Source organism: Rhinoraja longicauda, chromosome 10, assembly GCF_053455715.1.
Source record: "Rhinoraja longicauda isolate Sanriku21f chromosome 10, sRhiLon1.1, whole genome shotgun sequence".
Taxonomy (NCBI): domain Eukaryota; kingdom Metazoa; phylum Chordata; class Chondrichthyes; order Rajiformes; family Arhynchobatidae; genus Rhinoraja; species Rhinoraja longicauda.
The window spans coordinates 37,541,160-37,567,870 of record NC_135962.1 but is presented as its reverse complement, the minus strand read 5'-3'; the positions used below and the strand labels follow the sequence as shown (position 1 = coordinate 37,567,870).

The 26,711-nt window shown below is 41.5% G+C and overlaps 1 protein-coding gene across 1 annotated transcript in view; it reads right to left on the bottom strand.

Annotated features, from left to right (window-relative positions):
* Nucleotides 1–231: 231 nt before the first annotated feature.
* The window catches only part of ddhd1b (DDHD domain containing 1b), a 60,474-nt gene continuing 33,994 nt past the window's right edge, over nucleotides 232–26,711 (bottom strand). Inside the window, exons 4-12 of the mRNA XM_078407185.1 lie at nucleotides 26,406–26,553; nucleotides 23,989–24,101; nucleotides 20,943–21,049; nucleotides 18,358–18,617; nucleotides 14,331–14,406; nucleotides 12,029–12,178; nucleotides 10,117–10,390; nucleotides 4,135–4,317; nucleotides 232–1,047 (exon numbers count right to left, since the gene is read on the bottom strand). Of these exons, the coding sequence (XP_078263311.1) occupies nucleotides 875–1,047; nucleotides 4,135–4,317; nucleotides 10,117–10,390; nucleotides 12,029–12,178; nucleotides 14,331–14,406; nucleotides 18,358–18,617; nucleotides 20,943–21,049; nucleotides 23,989–24,101; nucleotides 26,406–26,553 (1,484 nt within the window). The 3' untranslated portion in view covers nucleotides 232–874. The remainder of the gene's footprint in view (nucleotides 1,048–4,134; nucleotides 4,318–10,116; nucleotides 10,391–12,028; nucleotides 12,179–14,330; nucleotides 14,407–18,357; nucleotides 18,618–20,942; nucleotides 21,050–23,988; nucleotides 24,102–26,405; nucleotides 26,554–26,711) is intronic.

The window sequence follows — 26,711 nt, the reverse complement described above, 5'->3', positions numbered from 1 at the left end:
CCATGCTGTATGACTTTCATTTATCAAGTAAGGATTTAATTGTTCTGTTTTGGGACACATGACAACAAGGCACTCATGACTCTCTTGACTCTAAAAGAATTTCCAGGCTGTGTTTTTTACTGATGAACGTTTGTTCCTACCCTTTCGCATCAGCAGCCTTTTTAAAATGCAAGGAGAAACTTCTTTTTATTTGAGATTAGAATCAACCACAGTTCTGTATAAAACCTCCAGGGTGTTTATTGACTGTAAAATTAAAGAGAAACACAGAACATGACAATATGGTGCCTCCTGCACTATACAATAGCACAGTGTAGCTTTTACAGCCAAAATATATTTGTACATGACCCAGTAAACAAGTGAAAATATTAGTGATATCATATTAACAAAAATTATAAGCACCAAAATACATTTTGTACTTTAAATGTGTAAACAGTTCATTGTTAGCTACACTGCCTAGTTGTAAGACAAGGACTGGAAGGTGGATGGTTTAAGTGCAAACTGCATATCGACATTCATAAGTGAGTTATGCTTCAAATACAAAACATTTCTTCAAGTATTTATATATAGTTTGCATGTTTCAAACATATACAAATCAAGCTTTAAATGATAAATTCCACCATTGTGTTAGTCTCAAATCAAGATGACTAGTAACTTTACACATCTGAATTACACAAAACAAGGACAAAGGCTGGAAACTCTTTTTAATAACTTATCTAGTTTGAGTATTTTATTTAGAAATATGTCTTCCAGTATTCATTATGGATTCTAGAAAATATAATAAAAAAAACAAAAGAAACAAAAGCAGTGATTCTTATTTTTTCATTGCACTTTAAGCAGCAGTTCCATTGGTACCTCCCCACACTTCTCCTGACAATCAGCTGGTTTCCACGTTTCTTTCGTTCCCTGGACTCTCTGTGTACAAAAATGAGAGCAGGAAGAAGGCGACGTCTAGAGAAGACCAGTACGAGGTGTGCGATGTGACTGCCGACCAGTATCTACTCTCCACAAGGCCCTCCCGCAGCTCAAAATCAAGGCGATGTTCTAACTCTGGCAGAGAAACAAAAATACCCATCAGAATCATTATGGAAAATGTTCAACAATACTACTTTTACATGAAGCTGCCTTTATTTCCTTTGCTGTAATGACATGCTAAGAGTGATCTCAATTATACCTCAACGGCAGCTTATAATTGAAGGACTGAAGGGAAAATCAGTCCCGTAGGCTACTCATATCAAGGGTTGTACGACTCCAATCCAGATGTAGTCCATGGACACTTCCTTTCACTTTCTTCTCCAAAACCCCATCAAAGAACGGATTCCACGTGTGTACGGTTGAACAGGCAGGGATGACAGATCTTTCAATGGCGTGGGATACCACAAGCAAGTGCAGTCTGTCATCATCGGATAAGCCGATGAAAGTACTTACAGACGAGGTGGACAGCTCGCAAATCGTTTCCCTCCCAAGGATTTGTGGAGGTCCAAATGCTGAGATCAGTTACTTCAAAGAACAAAAAGGGGAGTGCAAGAGAAGGGGACATGTCGGGGGTCACGGGAAGGACAACCAGGATGGAAAGTCCAAGTGGATCTTTATGAGGCTCAGGTCAATAATTGCTGAATGTTATTTAAAGGCTTTCTCTCCAACCAGCTGGAAGTACATTGCAGGAAGTACCACAATAAATCATCTTGCATTGAAGTGTTCGATCATAGAACAGTGCAGCACAAGAACAGGCCTTTTGGCCTACAATGTCTGTGCCAAGATCATCTCTTACGTACCTGCACATAATTCATATCCCTCCAGTCCCTGCATATCCACATACCCAATCCAAATCTTAAATGCCACTGTCGTATCTGCAGCAACCATCACCCGCAGCAGCGCGTTCCGGACACTTACTGCTCTCCGTGTTAAAAAGTTGCTCTGCACATCTCATTTAAACTTTGCCCCTCAAACCTTAAAGCTATGCCCTCTAGTATTTGATTTATCCGTCCTGAGAAAAAAGTTCTGTCTATCCTCTCCATGCCTCTCATAATTCTATATACTTCTATCAGATGTACCTGCAACTCCGGCGTTCCAGAGAAAACAGTTCATGTCTGTCCAACGTCTCTCTGTAGCTAATATTCCCTAATCCAGGCATCATTCTGGTAAACCTCCTCTGTATCCTTTCCAAAGCCTCCACATTTTTCCTGTAATGGGGTGACCAGAACTGTACTCAATACTCTAAATGTAGCCCAACCAAAGTCCTATAAAGCAGCGACATGACTTCTTGACTCTTATACTCAATGCCCCGACCTATGAAAGCAAGCATACCATATGTCTTCTTTACCACGCTATCTACCTGTGTTGCCACTTTCAGAGTGTTATGGACTTGGACCCCAAGATGCCTCTGCACAGCAATGCTGTTAAGGGCCATGCTGTTAATTGTATATTTTCCCCTTACATTTGATCTCCCAAAGCGCAACACCTCACACTTGCTCAGATTAAACTCCACTTGCCATTTCTCTGCCAGTTTCGATAGCTGATCTGTATTCCTTAACAGACTCCCTCACAGTCGGCGACCCCAGAATCTTGGGAGTCATCCACAAACCTCCTAACCAACCTCTCTAAGAATTGTCAAACCTCGGTGCTTTGGCTTCTTTCAGTAATCTGTGTATATATCTGTTCCTCGATCTCCTGCAAGCTATTGGGAGGCCTATCGTGCAATTCCATTAGACAGCTTGCACCTTTCCTATTTCTAAGCTCTACCCATATTATACAACTGCTGATGGTAGCAGCATAATTAATTCTGAAGTGTATACACATCCTATCTGCTCAAGTTCAAACAAATGCCTCAAAACTCATTGGCTGGCAGTTCATTCTACAGTAAATTAATGATCCCAAACATATTGCTAAAACAAAAAAAGGGTTTTACAAAGCTAAAAAATGGTCAATTCGTGAGTGGCCAAGTCAATCACCCGACCTGGCACAACTCCTCCACCTCTTTTGTCTCTCTCCCGATCACGTCTGAAACATCGAAACTCCAGAACATTTAGCCGCCAGGTATGTCCCTCCCACAACTGCGTTTTTGCAATGGCTATAACACAGTCCCAAGCACTGCTCTAAGTTCATCTGCATTCTCCACAATACTCCTTACATTGAAGTAAACACACTACAGCCGATCAGCATCAACATATTCCTTCATGTCTCCCTGCCTGCCGTTCCTTTGAGAAAATATCTGGGGGTAAGTTCAATAAATCTCAGTTTATTAAAATCTGGAAATCTGGGCAATCAATTATGATGGTGGGGACTGAATTTGCATCTTTTAGGTCACTGTTATTGTCATCATGCTCTGCAGAGCATACTGATTGGTTGTATCAGGGTTGGTTCAGAAACAAAGAAGACTTCAGCAAGTAATAGACACTGTCCAGTGCATCACAGGAACTGACCTTTCCAACAGCGAAGATATCTCTGCCTCAAGAAGGCAGCTATTATCAAAGACCCACACCATCCCCGCCACGCTCTCATCTTGTTACTACTATCGGATAAAGGTACTGGAGCCCAAAATCTGAGACCAGCAGGGCCAAGAACAGCTTCTTCTCAGCAACTATTAAAATCTTGAACACTGCACAACACTAACCTCGCCAACTATGATCTGCTATGGACATTTTCATTTGTACCATATAATCACAACTTTAAGTGGTGTCTCAGGGGCAACTTTTTCCACTTGGAGGGTATTACGTATTTCGAAGGAGTTGCCATAGAAGTGGATACAATTAAGGCTATATCGGACAGATATAGGAATATGAAGGGTTTCAAGGGCTGTGGGCCAGATGAAGGCAAAAGGGTATTGGTCAGCTATGCCATCTTGGTCAACATAGATAAGCTGGGCCGAAAGGCCTGTTTCCGCGCTGTACAGCTCTATGACTATGGGAAATAACATGGGAATTATTCTAATTGCACATCATTCATGAAAACAAAAAAATCTCAATCACATAACACTAAATAAAATCTAACATTCTGATTTTAAAAGATAAGTTCATACAAAATAATACAATGATTATATCACCGCACATTTTATTAAACATGGTATAAAACAACTTTAGAAAAAAACAACATTTTGCCAGTGTTTTTACCTGACAACATCTGCATCCATCAACTAACCTGTTCCAATCAAAATTCCAGAATCGTTCCGTGACAACATCTTTGGACTAAATGGAACGTCGATGTGCTTCCTCTCCTCATCTGCTCCCTCCTTGTATTCTTCACTGATCTGTGTCACTATGGGCGTGCGGGAGAATCTTGCAAACAAAATCCCACCAATACCTTTGCCTATATGTGCAGCTCCTAAAAGCAACACAAAAGTGAAAATTAATTAAAGATAGAGTCATAGAGCCGTGCAGCATTGAAACAGGCCCTTTGGCCATCTTGTCCATGCTCCCCTTTGGCATACCAATCTTGTCCAATTTGTCTGCATTTGACCCAATACCCTCTGACCCTTCCTTTCCATATGTCTGTCCAAATGTTTGTTTAAAGTCATAATTTTATCTGCCATTGATAGCTTCATCTGACAGCTTATTTCAGATACAGTCTAACCTCCAAATGAAAAGGCTGCCCCCGAGTTCCCTCTGCAATCTCTCCCCTCTCACTTTCAGCCGATCCTCTCTAATTTTAGAATTCCCTAACCTGGGAAAATGACTGTGAGCATTCACTTTATCCATGCCCCTCATGACCATGCACATCTCAATAAGTTCATTTCTCAGCCTCCTTCACACGAGAGAAAAAAACCCCAGCCTGTCCAACCGCTATCCAAGATGAGATGGCCAATAATCTTACTTTCTTAAAGACACATATAACCTCATGAACAGCTCTGCTGACTGTAAGGCACTGTGCCCATACTTTTTAAACAGATAATTAACAATTCTTCCAAGTTATTTCACTCGTAAAGTTTAAGAAACCATTTGGCTTTGTAAATGCCCTCACACTTGGAACAACAGGATAGATTGAAAATAGAAACACAAGCATTGCAGGTGCTGGAATCCTGAGCAAAACTCAAAAGTGCTGGAGTAACTCAGCGGGCCAGGCATCTGCGGAAGTAATGGACAGACGATGTTTCGAGTTGTGACACTTCATCAGACAGACAGGATAAATTGAAACATTGTCAATTAACTGAAAAACGATCATGAGCATTACTTGAAGGAACTTTGAGGTCCAAAACGTTTTGGACAGATTTAACAGAATTAATGTTGCAATTTCACAAGATCACACAAGAAGAGGCACATGTAGGCCAAAAGTGATCTTCAACCTCCTGTGCCATATGCAAGATCTTCAACTCCACTTCCTCTTTTTGCGCCCATATATCTTGATAAACATATATCAAACTCTATTTTTCCCCGTCTGTAATGACTGAGCATCAATCATGTGTGGTACAACATTCCCAAAGGCTCACAACCTTTTGAAAGAAATTATTCCTTATTATCATCCTAAAGAAACAGTCTCTTTTTCTAGGAAGTTCCTAGTATGAGAATCCCAGCAAAGAGATACATCTCAGAATGTACATCTCGATATGTGCACATTTTGGTTACATCTCACTACTGTATACATCTCGGTTACAATCTCACTACTGTATACAACTTGGATCCATCTCACTTCTGCATTCACCTCAGATACATCTCACTACTGTAGACATTTCAGATATATCTCACTGCTACCATCAGGAAGGTGGTACAGAAACCCCAAAACTGTGACCTCCAGGTTCAAGAACAGCTTAACAGCTTTTTTTCCCCAACAACCATCTTGAATACGACACTAACCTCAGCAACTATGATCTGTGAACTGTGTCTTTGATGGCACAAGGGACTTCGATTTTGCATTATTTTGGTTACCTAGTTTTATTATTATTAATTTATTATATTGTTATTTATTACATAAATATCTGTGTGTTATTGCATTTATGTGCTGATTATGCTGCAGCAAGTTAGAATTTCATTGTTCTGTTGCCGGTACATATGACAACTAAATACACATATTTTATATATTCAGAGGGACATAAACTGGGTTAAATGGATGGGGGAAGAACATGGCATAAGAGAAATAGTGAGATAATGCACTGATCATAAAAATAGAAAAGCATAGAATTGTTTGATGGCAAGAAATTGAATAGATCTGTACATGCATCACAGAAAGTTGCATCAAGCAGCTACAAGACAAAATGAGATGCTGGCTGTTGTTGCAAGATGATTTGCATATCTTGATCATTTCTTGATTAGTAAGAGTGTCAGGGGTTAAGGGAAGAAGGCAGGAGAATGGGGTTGATGGGGAAAGATAAATCAGTCATGATTGAATGATGGAGTAGACTTGATGGGCCGAATGGCCTAACTCTGTTTCTAGAACGTATGAACATATGGTTTGAGTACACTAATAAAGACGTCTTGCTGCAATGCTTTGGGGGCCCAATGACTGTGTATCTTAGATTTTGTTCACTGGTCTGGTCTCACTACCCAAGGAAGCATAAACTTACAATGGAGGGATGAAGCAAAGGTTCATAGACTTATTCCCAGGATTTGGTGACAGGGAGGGGGCAGGAGGAATACTGGTTATGTAGGGAGAAATGAAGTAGACTGAGCCGATTGGTCTATCATGTGGAGAATCAGAGGTAATCTCATTGAAACTCTGTGGCTTGAAAGGAGAGATGTGCAAAGGCCTTTTCCTTTCCTGGAATCATACAGTTCAGAAATGGGCTCTTTTGGCTCATCTCATCCACGTATACTGCTCCCATTTGCCTGATTATGCCGTGTCTCTCTGCAAACTTATGCCTCTACCAATATTTGATCCATTGATTGTGTTAGTTTTTAGTTTTTAGAGATAACAGCGCGGAAACAGGCTCTTTGGTTCACCAAGTCCGCACCGACCAGCGATCCCCGCATATTAACACATAATCCTACACACACTAGAAACTATTTACATTTAAACAAAGCCAATCTACCTACAAACCTGTACGTCTTTAGAGTGTGGGTGGAAAATGAAGAACTCGGAGAAAACCCACGCAGTCACGGGAAGAACGAACAATATCCATACAGACAGCACCCGTAGTCGGGATCGAACCCGGGTCTCTGGCACAGCAACTTACCGCTGCGCCATCGTGCCGATAGAAAGTAACATCGTGAAAACAGGCCCTTTGGCCCACTTCATCCATGCCAAACATCGATCACTGCTTCACACTAGTTCTATGTTATCCCACTTTCACATTCACTCTCTACATACTAGGGGCTATTTACAAATGTCGATTAATCTACAAACCAGTAAGGCTTTGGGTTGCAGGAAGCAAATGCTTTAAGGTGAGAGAACCAAAGTTTAAAGGAGATGTTTGGTTTAGAGATACAGCACAGAAACAGGCCTTTCGGCCCTCTGGGTCCGCACTGACCAGCGATCCCCGCACATTAACACTATCCTACACACATTAGGGACAATTTTGACATTTGACAAGCCAATTAACCTACAAACCTGTACGTCCTTGGAGCGTGGGAGGAAACAGAAGATCTCGGAGAAAACCCATGCAGGTCACGGGGAGAACGTACAAATTACCTACAGACATCACCCGTGGTCGGGATCGAACCCGGGTCTTCAGCGCTGCAGCAACTCTACCTGTAAGGCAGCAACTCTACCTGTGTGGGGCAATTTTTTTTAAAACACAGAAGAGTGGTAGGAGATGGAGGAATTTTTTTAGCCAGAGGCTGGTGAATCTGTGGAATTCATTCCCACAGATGGCTGTGGAGGCCAAGACATTGGGTGTTTTTAAGGGAGAAATTGATATGTTTGTGATTAGAAAAGAATAGTGAGGGATAAATAGATCTGCCATGATTAAATGGTGAAGAGGCTGAATGGCTTAATTATGCTACTTCAGTGCCTTTCATGATGTTTGGGACAAAGACCCACCATTTATTTATTTGCCTCTGTACTCCACAATTTGAGATTTGTAATAAAAAAAATCACATGTGGTTAAAGTGCACATTGTCAGGTTTTAATAAAGACCATTTTTAATATATTTTGGTTTCAGCATGTAGAAATTACAGCAGTGTTTATACATAGTCCCCCCATTTCAGGGAACCATAATGTTTGGGACACAGCAATATCATGTAAATGAAAGAAGTCATGTTTAGTATTTTGTTGCATATCCTTTGCATGCAATGACTGCTTGAAGTCTGTGATTCATGGACATCACCAGTTGCTGGGTGTCTTCTCTGGTGATGCTCTGCCAGGCCTGTATTGCAGCCATCTTTAGTTAATGCTTGTTTTGGGGGCTAGTCCCCTTCAGTTTTCTCTTCAGCATAAAAAAGGCATGCTCAATTGTGTTCAGGTCGGGTGATTGACTTGGCCACTCAAGAATTGACCATTTTTTAGCTTTGAAAAACCCTTTTTTTTGTTTTAGCAATATGTTTGGGTAGAATGAACTGCCGGTCAATGAGTTTTGAGGCATTTGTTTGAACTTGAGCAGATAGGATTTGTATACACTTCAGAATTCATTATGCTACTACCATCAGCAGTTGTATCATCAATGAAGATAAGTGAGCCAGTACCTTCAGCAGCCATACATGCCCAGACCATAACACCCCCACCACCAGGTCTCACAGATGAGGTGGTATGCTTTGGATCTTGAGCAGTTCCTTCTCTCCTCCATACTCTGTTCTTGCCATCACTCTGATATAAGTTAATCTTCGTCTCATCTGTCTATAAGACTTTTTTACAGAACTGTGGTTGCTCTTTTAAGTACTTCTTGGCAAACTGTAACCTGGCCATCCTATTTTTGCGGCTAACCCGTGGTTTGCATTTTGCAGTGTAGCCTCTGTATTTCTGTTCATGAAGTCTTCTGCGGACAGTGGTCATTGACAAATCCACACCTGACTCCTGAAGAGTGTTTCTGATCTGTCGGACAGGTGTTTGGGGATTTTTAATTATTATAGAGAGAATTCATCTGTCATCAGCTGTGGAGGTCTTCCTTGGCCTGCCAGTCCCTTTGCGATTCGTAAGCTCATCAGTGCCCTCTTTCTTCTTAATGATGGTCCAAACAGTTGATTTTGGTAAGCCTAAGGTTTGGCTGATGTCTCAAAAAGTTTTATTTTGTTTCTCAGTCTCATAATGGCTTCTTTGAATTTCATTGGCACAACTTTGGTCCTCATGTTGATAAACAGCAATAAAAGTTTCCAACTGTGAAACTTTTGTACTCCAGACTGGAGGAAAGACTGGGTGCTGAGAGCTCTCTTATACCTGCATTGAGGAGGCATTTAAACACACCTGAGCAATTGCAAACACCTGTGAAGCCATGTGTCCCAAACACTATGGTGCCCTGAAATGGGGGGACTATGTATAAACACAGCTGTAATTTCTACATGGTGAAACCAAAATGTATTAAAAAACCCTTTAATAAAATCTGACAATGTGTACTTTAACCACGTGTGATATTTTCGATTACAAATCTCAAATTGTGAAGTACAGACGCAAATAAATAAATGATGAGTATTTGTCCCAAACATTATGGAGAGCATTATATGTCTTATGGTTATGGGTGCCTGGAACACACCGTCAGGGAGGTAATGGAGGCAGTGGTGATGTTTATGTGCCTTATAGGTAGACACATGGATATGCAGGGAATGGAGGGATATGGACCATGTACAGCCAGAGGAGATTAGTTTAACTGAGCATCATGTCCGCCACGGACACTGTGGGCCGAAAAGCTTGTTCCTGCCTTGTGCTATTCTATGTCCTATGTACTTATATCAATTTTATTGTATCAGTTTAGTTTTAGTTTCAGAGAAACTGCATGAAAACAGGCCCTCCGGCCCATCGTGTCCATGCTAACCATTGATCACCTTTTCACACTAGTTCTATGTTATGACACTTTCACATCTCCTCCCTGTTATTGCAATTACAATAATCATTATTATTGATTAGCTGTGTGTTAGCACATTTGCGGTAAATCTGCAATAAGTAAGAACGTGATTGTTCCGTTGTCGGCACATATGACAATTTAACACTCTTGACTCTCGGTTCTGGAAGATCAGCAATGCACACACATTGTTGTACATTACATCCTGCACACAGTAGTTCAATTATCTTTTGAAGTAAACAAGCATGCTTTTAGTACCTCACCCATTATACTTGCTTTGCCTAGGCTGGTTATTGATTCCCCGTAGTTCCGACGAGGCATGACCGGCGAGGTACTTGGACTTGACATGGCGTCCAGTTCTGTGTTTGAGGTAGCTGTTGAGGGCACCATGGATTGAATCTGCGACTCCCTGGTCGGCTTGATGAAGGTCGGCCTTATGTCATCGTACCTTGTTAGGACTGAAGTATTGTACCAATGTACCTGGAGTGGTGCTATGTTATAGTAATGCTTCAGGATCAGAGGTTCCAATCGATAGGCCTACAGTTAAAATTAAGATGGAACATTCATTAAAGTCTCTGGCACTTCAGACTTCAGCGAAGCAGCAAATTTCACTTTGGTTTAGAGATACAGCATGGAAACAGGCCCTTCGGCCCACCGAGTCGGCACCAACCCACGATCTGTCAAACACTAGTTCTATGATAATCAGGATCAAACCCAGGTCTCTGGCACAGTAAGGCTGCAACTCTACCCCTGCGCCACTGACCACTCTGTCGAAAAACCAAGTGAGAAATTAAGAATCTAAACAGGTCCTTCAGATAAGAACACAGGAGGGCACTTGGCCTTTCCAGTCCGCTATGCTTTTCCGTTGATCTTTTTTTAAAGAAGTGTGTGGTTGCTATCTGGCGTGCACCACGTGCAGATGCGGTGTACCCTAGTTCCATTGCGACCTTCTTCGGGAATACATGATGAAGAGAAATTTGTAAGTCAATGGAGAAGGGGCCAAAGAGTTGCTCTCTCCAGAGATGCTGCTTGTCCCGTTGAGTTACTCCAGCATTTTGTGTCTACTGACACGATCATAGTGGGGGCAAACAGCCTGCTCCTGAGCTGTAACCATTCTATGACCAGATGCCAGAATTACATCATGATCCAAACACAAAAGTCAATGGAATAACTAGCAGCTGAGCACATGAGCAAGTGCTGACACAAAGATCAACAGATATAATGGTGCTGGAATCTTGAGCAAAGCACAGTGCTTGATAAACTCAGTGAGTCAGGCAGCATGTGTGGAGGGAATGGACAGGCAACGTTTCAGTTGGGCCCTTACGCAGTATGGGGGAGAAATCTAGAAAAGAGAGGCGGGGGTGTTTCAAAGCCTGGCATGCGATAGGTGAATAAAGGAGAAGGGGGTAGGGGGTGATTCGTAGGTGAATGGAGTACATGACAAAGGCTAGAGGTAAAAAAGAGACAAAAGTGTGTTAGATAAGGAGAGAAGAGGAGGAGTGAAATGTAAAGCCAGTGGGAGGGATATGGGTGGAAGGACATAGTAGAGAGGGGGTGATAAAAGGGAAATGGGGTCTCGGGGCATGTGCAAGTAATTTATTCTGTTTCACCATATGGATCTTCATTCCCTTCATATCCATGTGGCAATCTTAGAGCTTCTTAAATGCCACAATCATAGCTGCCTCCATCACCACCCTGTAAGTCCGTTCCAGACACTCACTGTCCTCTGTGCCCTCCACATCTCCTTCAAATCTGAACCCTCTGACATTAAAGCTACGCCCTCTAGTCTTTGATATTTCCACCCTAGTGAAAATGGGTTGACTGCCTACTTTATCAATGCATCTCATAACTTTATATACTCCTACCACATCTCCCCTCAACCTGTGACGATCCAGAGAAAACAATCTAAGTCTGTCCATCCCTCCTTATAGTTGATACCCACTAATCCAGGCATCATTCGGATAGACTTCTTTTACACCTTCTACAAAACCTCCATCTCCTTCCTGTATTGGGGTGATCAGAATTGCACACAACATTCCATATGTAGCCTAACCATAGTCTTATATAGTTGGAAAGAGGGTGCATAAATAGGAAATCCACTTCTAATCTTATTCCAATAATGACAAGATTATAATTACGACTAAACTGCATAATATAGATGGAATGAGAGCTCACCACTGGGTCAGTTGGGTGAAATATGTTGTACAGCCGACCACATATACTTTTTGGTAGAATATGATCCTGTTGACCACTATTTTGAGGACGGATGCCACGAAGTGCAAGGAAAACAGCGAGCGGGGATCCCATGCAGAAGAAGTTTTCAACCTGAAATAAAAATGCTCTGGATTTTATAAATAGAATTTCTTATACTTTCTCATAAGGTCATTTCTAAATTGCATAGAACAATACAATTTCCTCATTTATTTCCCCCTAACTTATTATTTTACGTATCTCCACAAGGGCAGCACAGTAGAGCAGTTGTTAGAGCTGTGCCTCACAGTGGCAGAGACCCAAATTCGATCCTGACTTTGGGTGCTGACTGCGTGGCGTTTGCATGTCCTCCCTGTGTGCCTGCGTGGGTTTGCTCTGGCTGTTCCGGTTTCCACACTCATCTGTGCAGGTTAGTAGGTGAATCGCCTCAGTAAATGTTCCTCGTAGGTAGGGAGTGGATGAGAAAGTAGGATAGCATAGACATCATAGTGTGATGTCGACTAGTGTGATGTGGACTCGGTAGGTTCATAGAATCAGTCAGTGCAGAAACAGGCCCTTCAGCCCAACCTGTCCATGCTGAACAAGATGCAGCATCTAAGCTAATCCCATTTGCTTAAGTTTTGCCAATATCTTTCTACTCCTTTCCTATCCATGTACCTGCCCAAATGTCACTTATAGTTCCTGTCTCAACTATCTATTTTGGGGGCCTGTTTCCATGCTGTATCTTAAAACTAAACTGAACACCACTGAGCACTCCCATTTACTATTTACCATAGGAGTAACTTATGGTAGCCGACTCGTCTTATAGTCATTAGATAGACACAAAAAGCTGGAGTAACTCAGCGGATCAGACAGCATCTCTGGAGAAAAGGAATAGGTGACGTTTCGGGTCGAGATCCTTACTCAGAGTGAGCTGGGCAGACCCATTGTTTCTGCCTGCTCCTGCCCCACTGAAATAATTTCCACATACCTCAATTCTATCCTATTCCCCCCCTGGTCCAATCCCTCCCAACCTATGTCCAAGACACTTCACATGCCCTTCATCTCTTTAATGACTTCCGTTTCCCAGGTCACATCTCCCTCATCTTTACTCCTCAGTCTGAAGAAGGCTCTCGACCCGAAATGTCAAGTGTTCCTTTTCTCCAGAGATGCTGTCTGACCCGCCGAGTTACTCCTGCTTTCTGTGTCCATCTTCGGATAAAACCAGCATCTGCAGTTCCTTCCTACACATTTCATCTTATAGTCAGCATGTTTTTGAGATGTGGGAGAATAAAAGGGAGCCCCTGGAGAAACAGATGTAGATGTAAAGAGAACATGCAAATTCCAGAAGCTGCACTGAAAGTCAGCATTTAATTGAGGGCCCCAGGAGCCTCAGGGAAAAGCAGCCACATTATGGAAGACTTTTCTTACCCCAGTTATTCCCTCTTCTCCCTGCTAGCATCGGGCAGATGATACAAAAGCTTGAAAGCACGCACCAGACTCAGGAATAACTTCTTCCCATGTGTTATGAGGCTTTTGAACAGTCCTTCCATAAGCTACAGTACTGTCTGATTCACCTCTATCCCATTATAGACATTGTACTTTGTCTATGGAACTGTTACGTTGTAATGCTGAGAACTATATTCTGCACTCTGCATCTTCCCCTTCGCGCTAGCTGTTGTACTGGGGTTTGACGTGATTGTATTCATGCATGAATTGTGCAATGAGAATGTACAATTGACAATGATATATGACACATATATCATTGTCACATACCTAACCCAAATTAATTGCTGTAATTAAGTGCAATGTTAGTATTCCAAGTGTAAAGCATTAGTGGCCGATAGGGAAGGCATTATGATTAATTATGAACAATTCTGATATCAATAACTACTGCAAATGTTAATGGATGGTGTACAAAATTATCTTCATTGTGCGTTAGCCATTGTGTCTATTGCTTGGCTGCCCACTTTTGATTGTGTTTCCTTTAAACATTTACTTTACATTGTTGCACCTAAATTGTTAATCTGCAGAAAGGAAAAATATTTGCCGACTAAACTCAAACTCGGATAAACTAAAATTATGATTGAAAGCTAATTGAAGTCTTAATACAAACTATCACAAAGCAAACAATATGATAGAAATAATTGTTATTTTCATCAACAAAAACATAATAATTAAAAAGATTTAAACTAAACAATTTTCACTTGTTAACAGTGGACACTCGCTCTTGGAACAAGTTGCTAGTTCACAGAATCTGATATACAAACTATAAATTGAGACTTACCTTAAATTTCAAGGCAGGTAGTTTGAGTGGCGCTGAAGCTTTTATTTGCAATAATTGGTGTTCTAACTGTTTTAATCTGAAAAAAAAAAATATTGAAATGTCAATGAATGCCCGAGTAGAATTGTACTGTAAATATTTATGCTCTTAAATCCAAATTTCCTAAAGGTTCTTTGTTCCTTGCTGTTAACAGATTTCACAAGTGGTTATTGGTGCATATTGCACACATATACATCTGTATCAGAAATACCAGCAAATTTTAACAAATGTGGTCTAATATTTATTTTATTTAAGGCGATAACTATATACACACACAAATCCACCGATCCTTATACTAGGTTTCCAGCATCACTTTGGTCAAATCTAATCTTGCTACAATTAGCTTCCTATCTCAAACAGATATGCTCTACCCGTGACACAGTGAATACGCAACAACTGCTCAAACAGCAAACTTATCTTGACGTCAGAACATACACATATTTTCCTCGGTGAGTTTTAGGTTTATGCCAGAGTATGTTTCCTAGAGAGAGGCAACAAACTGCAGATGCTGAAATCTTGAGCAAAACACAAAGTGCTGGTGCAACTCAGCTGGTTAGGCAGCATCTGTGCAGGGAATGGACTGGCGACCATCTTAGAAGCGTCTTGACCCAACATTTCACCTGTCCATGTTTCCTCGAAATGTTCCATTGCTGACGTTAAGCTGACTGGCCCATGGTTACCTGGCTGATGTTATCTAGTATCCTGAATCAAAGCTTTACACTGACAAATTATTAATACTGGCATCATTTCAATATACATGGAAACGTGAAAGATCCCATCCAAAATCTCTTATTTCCTCCACAATTTATTTTATCATTCATTCTCACGTACATTTGATCAGTCGTGTGCTTCTACACGCAAACATTTTTAATCCTGCTTCCGAAACTATAATTATTCTAAGTAATTTGCATCTCACCCTATTTAATCCGATCTTCCAATGAAAAATAAGGTAAGAAATTAGACAATAGGCAATAGGTGCAGGAGTAGGCCATTCGGCCCCTCGAGCCAGCACCACCATTCAATGTGATCAGGGCTGATCATTCTCAATCAATAACCCGTTCCTGCCTTCTCCCCATACCCCCTGACTCCGCTATCCTTAAGAGCTCTATCTAGCTCTCTCTTGAATGCATTCAGAGAATTGGCCTCCACTGCCTTCTGAGGCAGTGAATTCTACAGATTTACAACTCTGACTGAAAAAGTTTTTCCTCATCTCCGTTCCAAATTGCCTACCACTTATTCTTAAACTGTGGCCCCTGGTTCTGGACTCTCCCACCATTGGGAACATGTTTCCTGCCTCTAACGTGTCCAATCCCTTAATAATCTTATATGTTTCGATAAGATCCCCTCTCATCCTTCTAAATTCCAGTGTATACAAGCCTAGCCGCTCCAGTCTTTCAACATATGACAGTCCCGCCATTCCGGGAATTAACCTAGTAAACCTACGCTGCAAGCCCTCAATAGCAAGAATATCCTTCCTCAATTTTCCAAAACTGCACACAGTACTCCAGGTGCGGTCTCACTAGGGCCCTGTACAACTGCAGAAGGACCTCTTTGCTCCTATACTCAACTCCTCTTGTTATGAAGGCCAACATTCCATTGCCTTTCTTCACTGCTTGGTGCACCTGCATGCTTCCTTTCAGTGACTAATGCACTAGGACACCCAGATCTCGCTGTACGTCCCCTTTTCCTAACTTGACACCATTCAGATAATAATCTGCCTTCTTATTCTTACCACCAAAATGGATTACCTCACACTTATCCACATTAAACTGCATCTGCCATGCATTCGCCCACTCACACAACCTGTCCAAGTCACCTGCAACCTCACAGCATCTTCCTCACAGTTCACACTACCACCCAGCTTTGTATCATCTGCAAATTTGCTAATGGTACTTTTAATCCCTTCATCCAAGTCATTAATGTATATTGTAAATAGTTGCGGTCCCAGCACCGAGCCTTGCGGTACCCCATTAGTCACTGCCTGCCATTCTGAAAGGGACCCATTTATCCCCACTCTTTGTTTTCTGTCTGTCAACCAATTTTCTATCCATGTCTACCCTACCCCCAATACCATGTGCTCTTTTTTTGCCCTCTAATCTCCTATGTGGGACCTTGTCAATGGCTGTCTGAAAGTCGAGGTACACCACATCCACTGGCTCTCCCCTGTCAATTTTCCTAGTTACATCCTCAAAAAATTCCAGAAGATTGGTCAAGCATGATTTCCCCATCGTAAATCCATGCTGACTCGGGTACTTAAGGAGGTGGCTCTAGAAATTGTGGACACATTAGTGATCATTTTCCAATGTTCTATAGATCAGGATCAGTTCCTGTGGATTGGAGGGTAGCTAATGTTATCCCACTTTCAAAGAAAGGAGGGAGAGAGAAAACAGGAAATTATAGACGTTAGTCAGTGGTGGGGAAGATGCCGGAGTCAATTATAAAAGACGAAATTGCGGAGCATTTGGATAGCAGTAACAGGATCGTTCCGAGTCAGCATGGATTTACGAAGGGGAAATCATGCTTGACCAATCTTTTGGAATTTTTTGAGGATGTAACTAGGAAAATTGACAGGGCAGAGTCGGTGGATGTGGTGTACCTCGACTTTCAGACAGCCATTGACAAGGTCCCACAAAAAAGATTAGTGGGCAAAATTAGAGCACATGGTATTGGAGGTAGGGTACTGACATGGATAGAAAATTGGTTGACAGACAGAAAACAAAGAGTGGGGATAAATGGGTCCCTTTCAGAATGGCAGGCAGTGACTAGTGGGGTACCGCAAGGCTCGGTGCTGGGACCGCAGCTATTTACAATATACATTAATGACTTGGATGAAGGGATTAAAAGTACCATTAGCAAATTTGCAGATGATACAAAGCTGGGTGGTAGTGTGAACTGTGAGGAAGATGCTGTGAGGTTGCAGGTGACTTGGACAGGTTGTGTGAGTGGGCGGATGCATGGCAGATGCAGTTTAATGTGGATAAGTGTGAGGTTATCCACTTTGGTGGTAAGAATGGGAAGGCAGATTATTATCTGAATGGTGTCAAGTTAGGAAAAGGGGACGTACAGCGAGATCTGGGTGTCCTAGTGCATTAGTCACTGAAAGGAAGCATGCAGGTGCACCAAGCAGTGAAGAAAGGCAATGGAATGTTGGCCTTCATAACAAGAGGAGTTGAGTATAGGAGCAAAGAGGTCCTTCTGCAGTTGTACAGGGCCCTAGTGAGACCGCACCTGGAGTACTGTGTGCAGTTTTGGTCTCCAAATTTGAGGAAGGATATTCTTGCTATTGAGGGCGTGCAGCGTAGGTTTACTAGGTTAATTCCCGGAATGGCGGGACTGTCATATGTTGAAAGACTGGAGCGGCTAGGCTTGTATACACTGGAATTTAGAAGGATGAGAGGGGATCTTATCGAAACATATAAGATTATTAAGGGATTGGACACGTTAGAGGCAGGAAACATGTTCCCAATGTTGCGGGAGTCCAGAACAAGGGGCCACAGTTTAAGAATAAGGGGTAGGCCATTTAGAACGGAGATGAGGAAAAACTTTTTCAGTCAGAGAGTTGTAAATCTGTAGAATTCACTGCCTCAGAAGGCAGTGGAGGCCAATTCTCTGAATGCATTCAAGAGAGAGCTAGATTGAGCTCTTAAGGATAGCGGAGTCAGGGGGTATGGGGGAGAAGGCAGGAACGGGGTACTGATTGATATATCTTTGGTATAAACCAGCAGCTGCAGTTTCTTGCTATTACATAACCTTTTGCTGTGTTTGTCAACTGACTATAACTAGCATCCTGGCTAAGGAAACGTGACAAAGCCTATTTTCCAACTGCATCATGAAATGCAAACCCAACCTCAAAATAATTACAAAAAATAATTTAAAATGTAAATTAGTAATATTTACGTGTAAATTTTACTCCTCAATGCACCTCACTTTGTTATAAACCCATATAACCGCATGATATAACCCGATGATTTGAACGTTTAACCGTCCTTACCGTTGTTTGGTCTTGAGAATGTCATCCAAAAGTTCCCGTTCCTCAAAGCTCATGGAAGTCTCTACCTTCTCTTCTTCCTCATGGACCATTTTGTCATAGAATCGCACTGGATACCACCCAGTCATAATATCGTAAGTGATTACACAGCCCAGAGAGTGGGCTACTATCGAAACTTTTCCACCCTGGGCTTCAAAATCTGGGTTCCGAGAACAGAAGAGCTCATAGAGTCGATTTAGCTCCCGCTGAAGACATTTTACAATCTGGTGAGAAAAGCATAGAAATGAACTATCTAACTTTCATTAATCCAGCTTTGTGTGTGCATGCTGCATGATAAATATATAACAGGAGATACATTTTCAACATTCATTTAATTCTACACCAGTACAAATCCAATAATTCTGAATGATATAATGCAAGTCATCAATCCCATGTGGTATTATATTCAAAAAACATTCAGTAATTGAATTTATAAGGAATTATAAATGAATTTGAAAATAGTTATAACCATTTCAAAAGATTTTCCTAAACCAATGTGTTTCTGATCCAGATTTAGATATATGTTATAACTCAATAATAGATTGGGTTCCACAATTGCAGAGTTAATAGAGTTATTTCCTCACAGAATCAGACATCAGAGTTCAATTAGAGTCACAGAGCTGTACAGCATGAAAACATAGGCCCTTCGGCCCACCTTGTCCATGCCGATCGAGTTGGCATGTTAGGCGAGTCACATTTGCCTGCATTTTGCCCTCTAACCTGAGGCGTGCAAATTTGTTGGTTAATTGGCCTCTGTCCTTAGTGTGTAGTGAATGGATGAGAAAGTGGGATAACGTAGAACTAGTGTGAACATGGTCAGCATGGACATGGCAGGCCGAAGAGATTATCTTTTCATGTTGTATCTCTAAACTAAATGAAGAATTGTTTGGCATCACCAGTGCAAAGTCACAGACGATTAATGATAGCGTAGAAAGCGAACAGTTACAAACCCAGCTCAAATCCTGTTAACTTCCTAATCAAAGCATCTTATCCCTACTTACATCATTATACATAAAACTTTAAGTCCATCCATCTTTTCTGTGTGTGACACAAATCACCATGGATGGTCTCAAGTCCACACATAACTGACTTAAAACATGAGGGCCTTACACTTGAATTCTGTTGTTAGAACTACACAGTAATTTCTACCCATCTTCGTCTGAAACACAAAGGTCTCCAATCATTTTTTAATTACTCTGCACTTCGCTTTTACATTGTGCAGATTTACAAAAATGGGCACTGGAGGTAGGTATTTATCAATGTAGGTATATTCTAAATATGTGCACATAGAAATATATATAAACTAAATTACAAATGATTCATTTGATGTCAAAGTGCTTTTTAAATTTTTTATTTATTTTTATTGCCGGAAGAGCAAAGGTTGCTTGATTTTAAAACCAGAAAGTTTAAAGGAGTTGCATTGGGCAAGTTATTTTTTTTTTTTTTACACAGAGTTGTTGGTGCCCGAATGCGCTGCCAGGGGCAGTGGTAGAGGCAGATAAGATTGGGGTATGTAAGAGGATCTTAGATAGGCACATGGATATAGAGGAAATGGAGGGATATGTGTCACATGCAGGCAGAGTTTAGTTCAGTTTTAGTTTACTGTCACGTGTACCGAGGTACAGTGAAAAGCTTTTGTGCATGCTAACCAGACAGCGGAAAGATAATACCTGATTACAATGAGCCATTCAGTGTATAGATACATAATAAGGGAATAGGTTTAGTGCAAGGTAATGCCAGTAAAGTCTGATCAAAGATAGTTTGAGGGTCCCTGCGAGGTAGATAGTAGTGCAGGACTGCTCTCTAGTTGCGGTAGGATGGTTTATCCGAACTGAACTGAACTAAGTTTATTTATTAGTCATAGACTTATACGTTTCGGAAAAGGGACCTACTTCCCATGCCAACCACAATATTGCATCTACACGAGTCCCACCAGCCCGCATTTGGCCCATATCCCTCCATAATGTTCCTATCCATGTGCCTGTCAAAATATCTTTTAAATGTTGTTATAATTCCTGTCTCACCTACCTCCTCTGGCAGCTCGTTCTTTATACCTACATCTATTGTTCAACGTGTACTTTTATGTTAGGGAATGAGGTCTCAGGTGGTATTGATTTTAATGGGCATTGCAGCGCAGCAGTTTGGAATATAAAGAGGCACGGTTAATTGATATTTTTCAGTTCAATTTAAAGCTTTTTTAGTTTAGCTTAGTTTAGCTTAGAGATACAGCCGCGGAAACATGCCCTTCGGCCCACCTGGTCCGCGCCGACCAGTGATTTCCGTACACTAGAGACAATTTACAAATTTTACCAAAGCCAATTAACCTACAAACCTGCACATGGTTGGAGTACGGGAGGAAATTGGAACACTCGGGGAAACCTCACGCAATCACGGGGAGAACATACAAACTCCGTACAGACAGCACCTGCAGTCACGATTGAACCTGGTCTCTGGCAGTGTATGGCAGCAACTCTACCATTGCGCTACCCTGCTGCCATTTTATGTATCATGTACATATCATGTACACAAGTATTTAAAAGACCACATACCTCATCCCTGTAAAGGGGGCTAGTATAATACATGATGTCCATGGCACTACTGTTTAACATGTCTCGAAGCCCACGCACTTTATCTGGGGTAATGGATTCAACTGTATCTGGAAGTACAAACGTTAACACACATAATCATTTCAACAATCCAAGAAAGTGCTTCAAAAGAAATATGAATCTGCAGTTCCATTGCAACATCTTTGAATCTTATCAAGGTAGGAACCTTTAATGTCCGATACAAAACTAACGAGGGCTGTTAGTGTGTGTGGATGTTTCTGAGGAGTGATATAGGGTAGATAGAGGGACCAAACCATTCTTGCCAAATGCAGTTTATGGTCATTTAACATCTAGAGAGCGATCAGCATCTGGAGGTAGGATTGTAATTCCGGTGCGATTTTGCAGACAGTTCCAGTTTACTCAACATTATGTGAAGCTGCTCGAATTGATGAATTCTCTCCATCACCGAGATGATAATTTCCTTTCAACTATTTGTATGCAGATTGGAATAGTTTCAGTGAACAACTTATCACCGAAACATTTTACCTTAAGATGTTCCTTTTACATTCGTATTTTGTAAGAGTAAAGAATACACTGGCATATTAAGAATTCAAATTCAGCCATTATTGCTCAAGGTACTCACAATTTTATTTGGATCATATAAAGTTAAATTAAATTATTGCTGCTAATAATAAACTGCTTATGAAACATTATGTGAAGGCCTCAGAAGGCAGTGGAGGCCAATTCACGATGCTTTCAAGAGAGAGTTAGATAGAGCTCTTAATGATAGCAGAGTCAGGGGGTATGGGGAGAGGGCAGGAACGGGGTACTGATTGTGAATGATCAGCCATGTTCACATTGAATGGCGGTGCTGGCTCGAAGGGCCGAATGGCCTACTCCTGCACCTATTGTCTATTGAAACTACATCCACAAACTCTGAACTGCGATGCCATGTCAGGATTCAACTCATAGGCTTAAGCTGCAATCTCATTAGGTGTAAATTCTTTTTAGCATATAATCCAGACTGACACAGCTGTTCACAGAGGGAGGTGTGTGGGATTGGAAGCATACAGAGTCATACAGCATGGCAAAAGGCCCTTCGGCCCAACTCATTCATGCCAACCAAGTCACACTTGGCCCATATCCCTCTAGTCCTTACCTTCCACCTCTTCCGCCGTCGTATACAACACCTAATCCTCCGAATTTTCCGCCACCTTCAACAGGATCCCACCACTAGCCACATTTTCTCATCTCCACTCCTTTCCGCCTTCCGCAGCCCATTCCCTCCGCAACCCCCTGGTTAACTCATCCCTTCCCACCCGAACCACCCCCTCCCCAGGTACCTTCCCCTTCAACCGCAGACAGTGCAACACCTGTCGCTATATCTCCTCCCTTGACTCTGTCCAGGGACCCCGACAGTCCTTTCAGGTTAGGCAGAGCTTCGCTTGCACCTCCTCCAACTTCATCTACTGTATCCGTTGTTCAAGATGTGGACTCTTATACATCGGCGACAACAAACGCAGACTGCGCGATCGTTTCACAGAATACCTTCGCTCAGCCCGCCTGAACCAACCTGATCTCCCAGTTGCTGGACACTTTAATTCTCCTTCCCATTCCTACACAGACCTTTCTGTCCTCGGTCTCCTCCATTGACAGAGTGAGGCTAAACGCAAATTGGAGGGACAGCATCTCATATTTTGCTTGGGCAGCTTGCAGCCCAGAGGTATGAATATTGATTTCTCTCACTTCAGGTAGCCCCGGCATTCCCTCGCTCTGTCCCTCCCCCACCCAAGTAACACTAGCTTCTCATTTTCACCCTACAAACAGCTTACAATGGCCTGTCCCTTTATCATTGTTACTTTTTTGCATATCTTTCATTCATTGTTCTTTATCTCTCCACATCACCGTCTATATCTCTAGTTTCCCTTATCCCTAACCAGTCTGAAGAAGGGTTTCGACCCGAAACATCACCCATTCCTTCTCTCCAGAGATGGTGCCTGTCCCGCTGTTACTCCAGCTTTTTGTATCTACTTTCTCTCTAAATCTTTCCCATCCACGTACCTTTTTAAATGTCTTTTAATATCCAATGGGTAAGACATTAAACCGCTAGTTAAACATAGGACAGAACATCACAGGAACAGGCCCTTTAGTCCATAATGTCTGTGCCGGACATGATACCAAGACCAACTACCTGCACATGATCCGTATCCCTCCATTCTCTGCACATCCATGCGTCTATCCAAAGCCCCTTAAATGTCACAATCACAATGCATTCCAGGCAACCACCACTTTGTGAAAATAATTTGCTCTGCACATCTTTAAACTTTGTTCCTCTCAACTTAAAGCTATGCCCTGTAGTCCTTGACATTTCTACTCTGGTAAAAAAAAAGTTCTGGAAACATATAGAGTCGTAGATTCAGACAGCATGGAAACAGGCCCTTCGGCCCAACTCATTCATATTGACAAAACGGCACTTGGCCCATGTCCCTCTATCCTATCCATGTATGTGTTCAAATGCCATTTAATATCTTAGGTGTAAGACATTAAACAGCTGGTTGTTAAAAATCACAGGATCCTATTTCAACAGAAGAACAAGGAATTTTTCCATTCAAGTTATATGGAGTTCAAGCCAAAAGTTATCTTTCAACCTTCATCTTGTGGGAACTTGCTTGTGAAACGGTCTCGTTTACTACCAATATTAATTTGGAATCGGCTCCTATCAGAGTTATGCAAAAGAGACGTACAGATTTAACTGTGGATGGAGCAGAAAGCTGTCACCCTTGCATTATCTTGCAAAGGAATATATTATTATTACTCCAGCAGTTTGCAATGAGATGATCTGGAGTGGTCAAGAGATCAGAAAGAGCTCTTCAGGTGGAAGAACTATTCTTAATTCCCTACATTATTTTAAATTTATTTCTAATAAGGATCAGAAATAGATACATGTTTCAATACTGTCCACACAGATATTTCAGGAAATAATATACACATGCCAGTTCATCCTAGATCACAAGAAGCCCAAATAGTACTCCTGTTTACTTTTAATTACCCCCATCCAGGCTGAGCTTTGATCTCCATTCCACTGGCAGAAACTCAACGTATTCCAAATTGGTGGCGTAATGAAAGTGCTTTTCTTCAACCTTCCTTGCAGCTTCTCGCATCCTAACAAGGAGAGCAGAAAGAAAAGGAGTGTAATAACTCTAGAGTTTAGAGACACAGCATGGAAACAGACCCTTCGGGCCATCAAGACCACGCACCACATTAATCACCCATTCACATAAGTTCCACGTCACCCCACTTCCACATCCTCTCCCTACACATAAGGGGCAGAGGCCAATAAACCTACAAACCCGCACATCCTGAGCACGTAGGGAACAGGTGTACTGCCAACATATTTGAAAATGTAGTCGTTTGCCTTTGATGGGTTTAGGAAAAATAAGACTTTATACTGTTATCACCAGCTTATCAACAGTATAAACCTTTCTAGAAACTGCATTGGGTAGATGGGTACACTTTTTGAACTAATAATATTTCTATAAGTTATTCAATTATTATAAGTTCAAATAATGTACACTCAAACATTATAAATTTGACTGATTTTTCTTTAGATGGAATGTAGCAAAAAGGAATTTTGCCCAACTAGTCTTCCATTGTAAACATGCACTTATTTCTCTCCCTCCCCATCCCATATTTCTCCTCTTTCCCCTCCTTTGTACATTGATCTCTCATCCCAGTGTCCCCTTATTTCCCTTTTATCCTCCCTCTTTCCCCTCCCCTCTGTCTCCTTCAACCAGCTTTACATTTCACTCCTCCTCGAACACTCTTTTGTCTTCTTTTTCACCTCCAGCCTTTCTCACTTACGCCACCCATCTGCCAATAAACTCCACTCTCCCACCTGCATCTAAATATCACTTGCCAAGCCTTGTCATGCCCCCACAACGCTTTTCTAGTTTTCTCCCCACACTCCATCAGTTTGAAGGTTCCCGAACCGAACGTCGTCTGTCCAGTCCCTCCACAGATGCTGCCTGACCCGCTCAGTTCATCCAGCACCTTGTGCTTTGCTCAAGATTGCAGCATTATTTATTGTATCTACAGTTCCCAGAGTCTACATTTGCCTATGTACAGAGCTGCTAGTCGCACCTTCGACTTCTGTGTTTAGATCGTGGTGTCATTTTTATTCTTACTGCCTGCTAATCATGAAACCAGAAACAATGGCATTTTTTTGTATCTAAAGTTCAGTTTCAGTGCTTGGCAGAACAATCAAGGCAGAAGTAAAGGCCTTGCCATTGTCAAAAACCCTTCACAGATGCAATGTGATCCTTGCTGCTCCGTGTATATGTCTATCTACAAGGAACCTCAAATATTTCAGATAACTGATCAATCTATATTGATGATCAAAGCAAACCGAGATATTGCCTCATTGCCTCTTCATCTGTGTCCTTCATTAATGACACTCGAGTGTAAAGCTATGAAAAGCAGGTTTTATTCTCGAAAGCCAAACTGTGGGTTACTTAAGTTAAAATCAAACCCGAGTTTTCAATAAATAAGTCCTCTTAAAATATAAGCTGACTGCTAGCAGTAATAACAACACAGCAAAGAATTGTCATACAGCATGAGAACAGGCTCTTCAGCCCAACTCGTCCATGCCGACCAAGATGTCCCATCCAAGTAGTCCCATTTGCCCGTGTTTGACCCATATCCCTCTGATTTTTCTTGTCCATGTACCTGTCCAAATGTCTTTTAAATGTGTGAAAAAGGTGCCCTTCAGGTTCCTATTAAATGTTCCCCCTCTCGGCTTAAACCCATGTCCGCTGGGTTAAAGACTATGCGTTCATCTTATTTATTCCCCTTATGATTTTATACAACTCTATGAGATCGCCCCCAGCCTCCCGCACTCCAATGAATAAAGTTCTAGCCTGCACAATCTCGCCCTTTAGCTCAAGCCCTTGAGTGCTGGCAACATCCTCGTAAATCTTCTGTGCACCCTTTCCAGCTTAAAACATAAACTAAATGAAATTTAAAATCCAGAAATATCAAAGTGGTGAAAGAGCAGGCAGATGAAATAACTATCAACAATCAAATGAGGATGAAATGCAGGCAAAATAAGGAAGTTTTACTGCAGGGTTTGAAACATTACAGGATTTTCCTTTCTGTCAGTTATTAAATAAGTCAGGAGTCACTATTTTGATACATGCCAGAAGAGGGTCCCAGAGTTTGAACATTATGGCATGCTACAATATTAAAAGATTAACTCGCCAACACTGATACCTTCAGTACAATCATCGTCTCGAGACCGAATTCATTGATATAGTACAATGCCAAACTATGTTTACAACAAACTTTCAAAATGGCCAGCAGTTAGTTCTACATATTTGAAATTAAAATGAACTTTGTAAATTCTCCCTGTATTAGTGTATTTCTTCAGTTAACACAAATTGTGGGTGCAGCAATGGAAATGCTACTCACATGCCCGTATTTTTGATGATACGACCTTGGTCCATTTTTTGCCCTATTCCATGTACAACAAAGACAATGTGTGTAGGGATTGGTGGTTTGTCTTCGAGTGAGGATTCTTCAACGTATCCTCGATGAAGTCTTGTCCCACTACTTGATGCTGCATTGTTAAAAGCATTCAGTGTGTGAGCAATTGTAGATACACATTGGTATTAAATATCTAGCCAATGTAAACGCTAGGCAGGCTCATTCACCCTATTGCAGAACTAGCTGATAGTTTGCCACTATAACCTATTCTTCAAATTATATTATCAATGT